The 12,001-nt window shown below is 42.4% G+C and overlaps 1 protein-coding gene across 1 annotated transcript; it reads right to left on the reverse strand.

The window, feature by feature from the left end:
• Positions 1-432: 432 nt before the first annotated feature.
• Positions 433-6,694, reverse strand: LOC117465996 (dermatan-sulfate epimerase-like protein). The gene has a single exon (XM_034109125.1). It carries the CDS (start codon positions 5,708-5,710, stop codon positions 2,054-2,056), a length of 3,657 nt encoding a protein of 1,218 aa, XP_033965016.1. The 5' UTR covers positions 5,711-6,694; the 3' UTR covers positions 433-2,053.
• Positions 6,695-12,001: the final 5,307 nt, after the last annotated feature.

Raw genomic sequence — 12,001 nt, forward strand, 5'->3', positions numbered from 1 at the left:
CTTTGCAGTAACCAACGGGTTACTATTAAAATGTATGCCGTCTTTTGCAGTGATAGATAATAGAGGTTAAACATGAGTATAATAACCCTACATGCAGCTAATGAGGATATATGTCACATAAGCACATGGTACAGTCTGTTTTCAAAGCACAAGATGATTCAATGTACCAGTCTGTTTTCAAAGCACAAGATGATTCAATGTACCAAACACAAGAGTGGTTGCTGATATATTTATGAATGTATTGTCTTCATTACATCTCCTCCTCTTGCTCTGGAGCCCCACGGAAAAACCGTTATAAAGAAAATGATTGTAATTCAAGGCCACATAAGCAAGGAACCATATCCCCACGAGCAAATACAAAACAGAGTTGGTAACAGGATTGCAACACCAAAGTGAAAGCATGCCTGCCAAGTCTACACATTCAAAGACCACAAACATCAAAGGGATTTATTTTACAGGCAGTCAAGTGTTTCAGTGTTCGTAGAGAAAAAAACAAACAGGACTGTTGAGGAAAGATGGATTTTTCCAAATGAGCACAGTATGGTTTTGTGTGTTCAGAAAGCAATGGGAAAGCTTATGATTGTGAGCCATGTGCATGTTACATGTGATCCATTTACAGTACAGAAATGTTGAAGCTTTGAAGGTTACTGAGGGAAAAAAAGTTTGGCCAGGCCAAAGAGCATAATATCACAGAGTAATGGTCTCTGACTTTTTTTTCTGTAGCGTTACTTAATATTCATCCCATGTTTAGTCCCTGCTCAATTCACTGCTCGCTGAACTCTCTCAAGACAAAGGCCTAGAAAGATTATGGATATCTGATTGACCACGACAGGAAATGGAAACTGTTTGCATTTCCTCCAGGCCTTTTAGACAGACAGCACAACAATAGCACACAGGCCAAGCCTCCGTTATGGCATTTTGCAGATTATTGTGAGTAGCCGAAGGGGGTGTTTTGGAAATTGCTTTGACTAGAAATGTGTCAAGTCTGACAGGTTTTCTTTTTTTTCTCCAGTTTGATCCCTATTAAGCACTTTCCTCTGATCTTATTCAATAAATGCTAAAGGGAGTTATAATAATCTTATTCATACCCGATCCTTTGGGATATGTGTCTTTGGAATCCATAAATACTTCTAACTTTCTTCCTTCTACATATTATATCTTCTGAGGTACACATATCTTCAGACGTTGTATATATCCGAAATGCACTGTATCCCACATACAATAAAAATAGTTCCTGCGCAAGTGCTAAACCACAAAGCTATCATAACATATTTGAGCTAAACTAAAATCCGTCTAGTGATGAAAATACAATCCATGTCATTCATAAATCTATATTAAAGCATTACTGTGTTTTTCTCTGCCTAGTAAAATAGTTTATACATTGCAACATTTTGTAGTTTTAAAGGGAAACGACAAACAAAGATCAGATATTAAATTCGTGACAGCCAAATGAGTCTTTGGAAATTATCTCCCAAAGCCACAAATAAGAAGACTGTCAATAAATATGAATCTTACTTCTTAATGAGCTTCATAATGAATTTGTTCCAAACCAGCTAAAATATTTTGATCCATACTCAAAAAAAATGTAATCACAGATATGGATTATGTGCAAACATCTCTGACATCACAGATTAGGGAATCTCATCTCTTACTAAAACCAACATTAAATAATATTTACTGTGAAACTGAGCTGTTGTCAAATAAAAAGGTATGCTAAAATCCAACTCTGCATCTAAGACAGCAAAGGTCTTAAGTCTCACTCAATAAAAGAGTGCAACATGAGTGTGAAGGGCTCCTAGGAGTAAAATAAAAACGCAAGCTCCCTTCCATTTATTTTAATGTAAAATATTCCTCCCTCGCAAAAATGTGTTGCCATGGTCTGAACAATACCCAAACAAACACAACAAACGGAAAAAAGACAGAAATGCTACGCAGTTTCTCCTCAACTTGTAACAGCTTTTTCAAATGTAAAGTCAGTGCAAAAAAATGTTTTTTACAGAACTCAATAGCAGCTACAGTAAACAAGACATCTCAATATCAGCTGACCAGCAAGTTAATTTGCAAACCTAGTGTAACCCAGCCTCCTCATCACACTCCCACACACATCTTCTATGAGTCTCATGTCCTGCCGAGGCATATTCTGTCTCCACATGTTTATGTTGGCTGGTGAAATGTCCCCCTCATAAATGAGATTGTAAAGGTTTGTGGAGGTGGTGAAGATAAGCTGGTTGAGGGCTGCGGGGGACACAGGCACCCCCAGAAATGTGTGTATGCTCTCCGCCGTCTCCTGCGGGAAGTTGACCACGTCCTCAAACTTAACTTGGAGGAAGGACTCCTCGGGGAGGCTCTCGCTGACTCTCAGCAGCGCTGCGGTGTGAGCCAGCCACAGATGAGCCAGTATCAAAATGGGGTTTGTCTCAGAACGGGACAGGAGCCTCTGGATTATTTTAAACTCTGGCGCAGAAGATGGGCACCTGTCACTCACAGCATCCTCCTTGAATATTAAGGAAAGGTGCTGAGGGATGTTTTTAAGAGAGTAAAGGCTGGGTTTGCTGTTATAAACCATGAGATAAATCCATGCTCGAGGGTCTCTCACCAAGTAGATTGTCCTCAAGGAAGGTCCCACCACCTCTTGAATGAAAGGCAGTTTAAGCGCCCAGCTTCCGCTCCGCATGTTGAGGACAACTCGGGCGTTAGGGTACTCCGCAACATGGCGTCTCATCTCCCTAACATACTCTGCATCTCTGTCCAGACTTATATTCAGCGTGCCCTTTAGCTCAGACGCCGGCTCTCTCCTCCTAAATCTTTTCGTTCTGTCCCTTGAGGGGCCATCTCTCTGGGGCTGTTTGACCCTACTGCCCTCAGCCAGCTGAATATTCTGCAAGTGCAGCTTAGTGTTGTGGACCAGCGAATGCAGCCAGCCCTGAATAATCTTGAACCGTCCGTGCGTAGCGTCTGACCTTGACCACTCACAGGCGTCGACTAAAGAGTCAAACTCAAACTCTGTCTCCGGAATATCCAGGTGCTCGGTGGGAACTCTTATGTAAACAAAGTCTGAGCTGTTGTAGAAAAGGTGCTTGAGTATTTCTGACCCCGATCCGGGAAGGGTTGTTATGACAACAGTGGGTAGGGGGAGCCGGTGCAGCTCGTACAGTGTGATTTGTTTGTTTACTTCACTTTTGGCGCCCGCACCTTTCCATTTAACCCCACAGAGAAGCTGATCGCAGCTGTTAGACACAAACAGCAGCTCAGCTATCCACAGAATGAGCACAGAGAGGAGGGTGTAACGCATCAGCCTGCTGAAGCAGACATAAAACTTTCTCTGTATAGTCAATAATCCTATGGCCACACAGAGAACAACCCCTGCTATTACATTGACTATGAATCCAAAGTCAAATAGCTGATTATCAGTGCTGATTTGTTTAGGGATAAGTTGAGTCCCAAGGCCATATCGAGTGATTTGATTTATATCCTCAACTTTACAGTGACCTCCAAATCCTAGATAAGTCCTCCTAGCCCCTATGTCTTTGTAGTTTGTAGCAATGGACACTATCGTCTCTGTGTTATTTAAGGTTAAAGAAATTCTCACGCCATTGTTGCTATTATTCAAAAATGTACAGCTTGACACTTTGACATATGGCCCGTGTAACACGTAAGCTACTCTGCTGACAGTGCCTGTCATTGGAAAAGTGACATTGACATACTGAGTCCACCTTTTTTTAAACTCAGCTTCCTGCTCTGCCTCTTGTATCCTGGTTTCAGGGCTGTGACCCTGGCTGTCGAACCAGAACATTTTATAATGAGCGTCCCACACATCCATCATGGCGCCATTATATCTGTCCATGAATTTGAAAGGAACGTATTTAAAGTCAATGTCAAGATTGTGGAAAAAAGCACTGAGGGACTTTACAGGTGAATCACTCCACTTTTCTACGTGATCAAGCACCAGCAGAGTTTGAGAGTTTAGCAAAACTAAAGCTCTGTACACACTCTTCAGTCTCATAGCAGGGGAATAAGCCAACGCCGCTTCCCCACTTACAAACATGGTGTCTCTGTGTGAGGACGCAACAATCACCTCTCCTCTGGCATCACCCACCCCCTCATCATTCCAGCGCAGCCACTTGGCGCACTCCCCCAACTGACCCTCCCACGGACTGTTACATTGGCTGGTAGGAGACGGACTGAACACCAAAACATTGTTAAGGTAGCTGTACTTTGGACCATAAAGTGCTTCAGAAACAAATACTTGTCCATTAGGAGCAAAAGTGAAAGAGTTCTGATCAGGGTGCTCGTGACCTGGGTTAAAGCTGTTCCAGCCATCTACCCAAGAGTAAGGCTTGTCATGGACAATGTCATAGACTGCACGGCCACCCAGCTTGCTAGACTTAAAGGAGACAAAAGTGTTACCCTGGCCATTTGGTAGCCCTGCTCCGTAGGTAACCACGCCCCAGTTTGAGAAAATATGCATCTTAGTTTTTCCAAAGTCATGTGGAGGCTGTGGAGTGAGGTGGGAGTTGTACCAGATGTATTCTGTGTGAAGTGTAGCCCAGCACTGGGCAGACGAATGCCCCATGGGACCATCCTTGGGTCGGTGCTTTCTAATCTGCTGAGCCAGCCAGTTACCCGTCCCGTTCCTCATGACAAATGAGTCGAGGAAAACAAGCTGGCTCTCCGGCCCATAAAACCAGTTGTAGTTGGAGTCTGCGATGCCAACTGTTCTCTGAAACCCCGGCAAGAGAGTAGCGTAATAAAACCAAAAGTGTTCCCGCAGCCAGTTGTTCTGCATGTTGTCAATGTCAAAATGTTTCTGAGCTAAGAAGACATACTGCGTGATGGACTTGGCTGTGTAGCTCCCATAGGCTACTCCCTCATCCAGAGACCCATCAACAACATGGTTAAGGAGAAACATATTTTTCTCCATGTAGTTCACTGCAACTTGTTTCCAGATCATTGACTCTGGGTAGTCATGTGATCCAACCACTATTGCACCAATCAGGACAGCCAATATGTTAGTGGTTTGATGATTTTGGAGGTACTGTTTCCCCCACGGCCTGTGCTTTGACACCTCAAGCAGTTCCTCTGTCTCTGATCGAATTTTCTTGAGGTAAACATCCCTCCGTCGCTCATCCAGGTAAGAGTAAACAAAGTCATAAGCAGTAGCAAACCCAGTGAGAGAGTGCGCAGTGGGGACCTCGTCGTTGGGGGCACTGGTTACCTTCCAGTCCGGGTATTCAGCCATCCTGTCCATAAACTTGATAAGAAACTGCAGGGCAGCAGAGTCCTCCGGGCACAGCAGGCAGTAGAGAGCCAGGGGAGGCAGGTTGTTCCCATAAATCTCATTCCACTTGCTTGTAAACTCCGCATGTTTCACAGGGGGCATGTAACGGGGGACATTAGACAACATTGTGAGCGCAGCCGCTCGGATGACTTTAAATATTTGACTGTGGGTGGTGGAGGACCTTTGCCTCAAGTGCAACACATCCACTTGGTTAAAATATAGGTTGGGATGGGAATTAGACGACTTGAGTTTCCACTGCTCAGTCAGTCTGGCTTCTGTGAGCTTGACCTGCAGCAAGTCATCTGTAAACATGTCTCTGTCTGTGGCGTTGAAGACCCCGGAGAGAGCTGTCCCCACTGCGAACAGTGGAAGTAAAACAACTGAATATACAACCCAGTTCACTGCCATGTTGCCAGGCATGTGTGAATACATTTTACTGCATTTAAAACTAAGGGAAATGATGTATTATGTATTCGTCTTCATAAAAGCATTGTTAAAATTACCCATAATTCTAGTCGGTTTTTTTTGTTGTAAAAGTCCAGGATTTGTTGGAGGAAAAAGAGTTTGAAGAAGATATATTTTAAAACTCAAATGGTGCAATATCGTAGTCCAATGAATAATATTCAAAAAGAAGAGGAAGAAAACTTCAGTGCAAAAAGAAACACTAACCACATCCACTTGCAACAATCTTCCAACAGTTTGCAAAGGCAAAACAAAACATCAGATTGATTGTACAGAAATGTCTGTCGATAATAAGCTGTTTGTGGTCTGTTTTGAATTTAAATCCAAGAGAAAAAGTCCTGCAGGTTTGTTTCCGTCTTCATAGTAATAAGTGTGCTCGGTAAGATCTCTCCTTCTCGCGTGCGCCAGAAGCTCATATTGATCCCCTCCACAAAACATTTCCTCTCTGACAAACATCTGTCAGCCCCAGTCTGTGTCCGGTCCAATCACAGACACCCAAAGGCTTCGTGTGCAGCCCGACCGAGCCGCAACATCCACGGATAGGAACCTCAGGAAACCACGCATCTCGGCGGATATCATGGCTTGGTGTCCCCCCGCTGCGGAGGCTCCAAATTGGCTGCTGCTTAAAATTGCAAATCCTGATCGGGAAACTGATCCGTTTGCATTGTCAAATCCGTCACTGTCCTCTTTTAAAGCTCCACGTTTCCTATATTCGCCGATTAGTATAGTGAAGTCCGAGGAGAGGAAAGTTGTCGTCACTCCTCAAGTATTCAAAGAATGAGGCATGTTTTGGTTTGTCCGCAGGAAACAGTAAATCAGCCTCCCGAATGATGAGCGATCCAGATGTAAATGTGTCTGTCGGGTTGTACATGTATCCGATGCCGATTGAGACACACATCTCACGTGTGGAGCTGTGTATGTGTGCGAGATCTCCGGACGCGTCTCCGTTGTGTGTCTCCCCCGACTGTTCAACACAGTCAGTTTGATTGTTTTTTCCTGCACTGGATGGGAAATTATCACTGTACAAACTGTAGAGGGAGCCGTGGCTTCAGAAGCCCAGCCTCATCGCTCATATGAGAGAGAGAGAGAGAGAGAGAGAGAGAGAGAGAGAGAGAGAGAGAGAGAGAGAGAGAGAGAGAGAGAGAGACTTTATGAAATGAATATATCTCTCTCTCTCTCTCTCTGACTCAGTATAATGTGATGTTACTAACTATGTTAAATCCATGCTAAAAGCAGGAGGTTCGAGAAGCCAAATCACACAAGAGGGGATAAAACACTCTTTTTGGATTTATAATAAAATATATGCATTGCACTTAATAGACACACGTTTGTGTTTGACTTTTTGATAAATAGGCTACAATGAAGAGAAGTAGATCTTGGGAAATACACTCAAATGTAAATGAGAGAATATATTTAAATCTATAACCTATATGTTGATGATGGAAGGATCGGTTTCAAGAATTGTCAAACTATTTATTTAATTGTACTTTAATTTGGCTGTTATGCTTCAGGTATTTATGCTGAGCTAGCCGGTTGCTTGAGGGCTGAATATTAAGTCATATGTATTTCAATTGACTCTCAGTGAGAAAGCAAACATTTGAATCCCAAACTGTTGAACAAGTCCATTATTCTGATATTTTATCTTAATTGCAATAATTTAACATTTTGATAAGCTTGGCTAGTTGTTTCCTCCCTGCTTGCAGCCTTTATGCTAAGCTAACTAGCTGCTGGCCTTATAATAAACAGAACAAATAAAGATATAACCCTGCTATAAGAAACTGTAACTTAAAAATAAAACTCATTATTACTTTCGCTAAGAGTGACCATGATTAGCCTTGACATTTATACCAGCCTTTGTGTGGAAATAACATGAACTTGTATTATAAAGATAATAACCATCTAGATCCTGTTTTTACATTTAAAATGACTTTCTTTGCATAAAATGTTTCTTTGTACAGTTTTATCTTCAGTCTCAGTTGCATGTCTTTGTACCAGATTTCCTGAGGCAACCGAAGAGGCATTCAATAGCCTCAAAAGCATCTCCCCTTAGAGAAATGTGTGACATTTGCCTGTCCTAACACAAGGCACTGCACTCTCATTGATCACCTCATTCTGTGTGTGTTAGGTTTCTGCGCGGCATCTTCATTTAATGATGGATCGTGTTCTCCCTACCCGGTTCACATGTGTCTTCTGCAGCATGCCATCCCTCAGGGAACACTGTTGCATGATGTTTTGTTTTTTTACTTCCCTCAGCTCAAAAGCAAACCCTACAGGCACACAGTTGGCCTTATCGGGATGGCTGCAGAAAACACGAACAGTCATCTCTGTTAGGACAAACAGTCCATATGGAGAGGACTGCTAAACAGCTGTCTTCATTTAAACAGTGAGGATAATCTTGAGCTCACATCAGTCAAATAACTTCATAAACATAAAGATTGTACTTTGTGAATCCAAAGGATGCTTAGAACTCTGTAAACAACCGACAGATTTTAATGACATACTATCAACAACAAAAACTGATTAGACTTCTCAACAGATTTTGTTTTTAATGTGGCTTCCCTGCATCAACAGTCCCACTGCAGAGGAACACATCAGGACCAACATGCCAATTATAAATACTTATAATTATCTCATCTGATTCATAAATAATGTTCAGATTTTCAAAATAAAACCTCAGGACTAGGGAGACAATCAAAATGGCATTTAGTGTCTATAGATTGCCATTAATTCAGTAGAAAACAAATACAATGTCTGCTAAGGTTATCATATACTTTACTTAACTTATTAAAAAGAGTTGAGTTTCACTGTACTGGCCATCATGAGTAGTGGTTATCCCGCCTCATCTCCACGCAGACTCCTAAGAGTGCCCAAATTATGATGCTGTGATAGCAGCAAGATGTAAACCTAAATCCATGCTTGAATTTCCTTTATGACAACTAGTGATAAGTGATGCAGTGTCTTATGCTATGTCCACACAAGGCTTAGCCTGCTCAGTTGTTGTTGTTGTTGTTGTTGTTGAAGTGTTCCTCACATGCTCGTTTAAGAAGTTGTTTTTAAAAAGCACTGAAAACTGGCATATACTTTTTAGACGTAACCTAAAAAAGGATGAAATTATATGATTGGTCATGAGAGTGCTGAAAAAAGCTAAGGCAGCTGAGTGCCTTACTTTTGTATATTTGATCTGAACACTGAGCCACTTTCATCCTTGGAGATAAAATGACTGTTAGGATTCTGCGGGCTACGAGTTGTAACCACATTGTGCTTTCAGGCCAGAACTTACTCAGTTACACTGAGGCTGGGAATTCTTTGGCAGCAGCAGCTTGAGAACTTAAAACTATTCCCTGATCCAAACATGTGAACTTAGAAAAAGATATCCCTATTTAATGTCTTTCTGCCACCTTTTCATGTGTTTGACTTCAGCTACTTCAACACTTAGAGATTGTGTTACATATTGCCAGGAATCAGAGCAATCCTCTGATGTAAATGAAATGTAAGTAAGTGCATGGATTTGTTTCACAGCGAGTTCAACCCTCACTGGCAAGAACCGTTTACCCCAAAGTCAAAGTCCTTATAGAACTTCTGCCGTTTCATTTATACAGGAATTTATAAAATATGTATTTTTTAGAAAACGCAATCAAGTGCAGAAGGATGTATTAAATATAAACAGGTTTATTTTCAAGCATTTTCTGATTTATGTCATCAACCTGGTCTTATAAGATATTATCTGATATGAAGGAAACAGTGTAACTATCTCTTCTGCTAAAAGTCTGATTATTTCAAAGAAATAATCTTGTTTAAAACCTCAAAATAGGAACTTTTTATTCGTTTGAGTGCGCTCCCCTCTGCTCTCAGCTCTACCAGACTTGCACTTCCATTAACTGCCCATCTGTTCCACTTCCACATTTCTCAGCAGAGTACTTCTGACTAATTTGATCCTCATTTTGTTGCCTCCACTTGTGTTATGTCCTGTCGTCACTCGAAAATCGCTTCTCCAAATGGCCTCTGAGCGAGAGGAATGTTTTCCTGTTGCTCACCCGACATCCTTTGAAGTTTTACTCCAAAACTAACAGGAATAACTCCTTATCGCCACAATGCCGCATGTCGATTCCACCCTGTCAGACTTCCATTGCGGAGAAGGAGTTCAACGGAGCGTCCTAATTAGAGGAGGCCTTGGTTGGTGGTGGAAGTGATGTCAACCCGAGTAAACCAACACTCTAAACACTCTCACCCGCAGCTGTTAGGGCCTCGGGTCGGGCGGGAGGTCCTCGAGTTGTTCCTTATCGCTGGTTGCCTAGCGCTATTCCAAGCACATCTGATCAATCAATCAATCAATAATTATGTATATAGCCCAATATCACAAATGTTACATTTGTCTCAGTGGTCTTCACAGTTTGTACAGAATATCAGTATGACAATACGACACCCTCTGTCCTTAGACCCTCACATCGTACAAGGAAAAACTTCCGGAGAAAACCCAGTTTAAAGGGGAAAATGGGAGAAACCTCAGGGAGAGCAACAGAGGAGGGATCCCTCTCCCAGGAAGGACAGACGTGCAATAGATGCCGTGTGTAAATTGAAAAGATAATACATTTGCAACATAGGTAGTCCAAATGTTTGGAAATGCATGTGTGTATAATAGGAAGATGAATCCACGAGGATATCCATCCAGGGCTCGCGATCCAGGACACCAGGACCGCAGGATCATCCATGACTCCGGATCCCAGCGTATATAGACACCAAAAAGAAAGACATTTGGGGAAGCTGGGTTAATCGGAACATGAGAGTACACAGATACAGACAGAGAGAAGGAAGAAGTAAGATGTCCCCCGACAAACTAAGCCTATATCAGCAAAACTAGGGGCTGAATCGAATCAGCCCTAACTATAAGCTTTATCACAAAGGAAGGTCTTAAGTGCACTCTTAAAAACGGATAGGGTGTCTGCCGCTCGAACACAAACTGGAAGCTGATTCCACAAATGTGGAGCTTGATAAGAAAAGGCTCTGGCTCCCATATTATCTGATCAGAGGAGATAAACAGTAGATTGCCAAGAACGTGTCCAACATGGATCCTGAAGGCACCACTGATTGACAGGTGGCACCTATAGTGTCTCTGCGCCTTGTGTAGCAGCTATCCTGCTGTTTACACTGTCTGTTTGAAGCTTTGCAAATCTCGGCTTTGCTTGTTGAGAAAAAACAGAATCTCCAGGCATACATATTGAAAGGAGAGTTGTGTGCTGACAGCGAATGCCCTTATCAAAAAATAAGCCATGCCGGGAGCAAAGGGTGGTGCGATCCAGGCCCCTTGAAAGACTCCCCTTTTTCTTTCCCTGCAGAGAATTTCAATCCCCCCCCCTCCCCCCATAGGGTCTCAGGTTGCTCGGCAGGCCTGTGTCCTGCATCCGGCCCTCTGGGTAATGGCACAGGGAAAATTGGCTCCAACTGTTCAGGTTTCAAAGATGGTTTCTGTGAAGCCGTCTGTCAATCACAGCAGTCCCCTCCAAACAGAGCATGCGGCTCCAGTATTCTCAAGGTACCTTCAGTGGTCCCTTAAAACCATTACATTGTCTATAGAACAGGAAATACTATACCCGATGAGAATGGTAATACTTCATAATGTTCACACACAAAGATGGAAAACATTTCTACAATAAAAACAATCGTGTAAGCTTTGTTTATCACCCCATGATATCAGACCTCCTGCGAGCAGTTCTCAGTTCTTCAGCGCCTCATTTACAGTGTTTTTAATCACAACTGAAGATGATCACATTCCAAGGCTATTAATGTGAGTAGCCTGAAAGCATAAGTGTTTTTTCCTTCATTGTAAAAAAAGGCTGTGCCAGAATACTGCTTTTTCTTAAGATTTTAAAGCATACTGCAAGAAAATGTTTCTGCATTGTTCATTGAATTGTTATTTGGCATGTGTTGTGAACGACTGCACTGCGTTACCTTTCAGTGGCGTTTGCATCTGTCTGATGTCCCTAATACCTGCTGCTTAATGTGGACTGACATCTGTTGTCGTTTTCATTCGAAGTGTTCGAATCATCGCTCACCCCGTTCATTTCAGTTTGCGTGTTTTTTTTGGTGCGCACACGGTTCTGTCTTTGCAGCTTATACATCACTTGTGACATTTGCATTTTTTTTTCTCCATAGCATTTGTAGAATGGAAAGAACACACAGCAGCTGACATTGAGCGGCAGCTGAGGACATCAGACGGATGCACATAGTAGGTACTCATGTTTTTTCAATCTCACATTCATCTGC

This window comes from Pseudochaenichthys georgianus, chromosome 20, assembly GCF_902827115.2.
Source record: "Pseudochaenichthys georgianus chromosome 20, fPseGeo1.2, whole genome shotgun sequence".
Taxonomy (NCBI): domain Eukaryota; kingdom Metazoa; phylum Chordata; class Actinopteri; order Perciformes; family Channichthyidae; genus Pseudochaenichthys; species Pseudochaenichthys georgianus.

Excerpts from the sequence above, each read along its gene's own strand:
- LOC117465996 (XM_034109125.1), bottom strand. The coding sequence starts at position 5,710 with ATGTATTCACACATGCCTGGCAACATGGCAGTGAACTGGGTTGTATAT.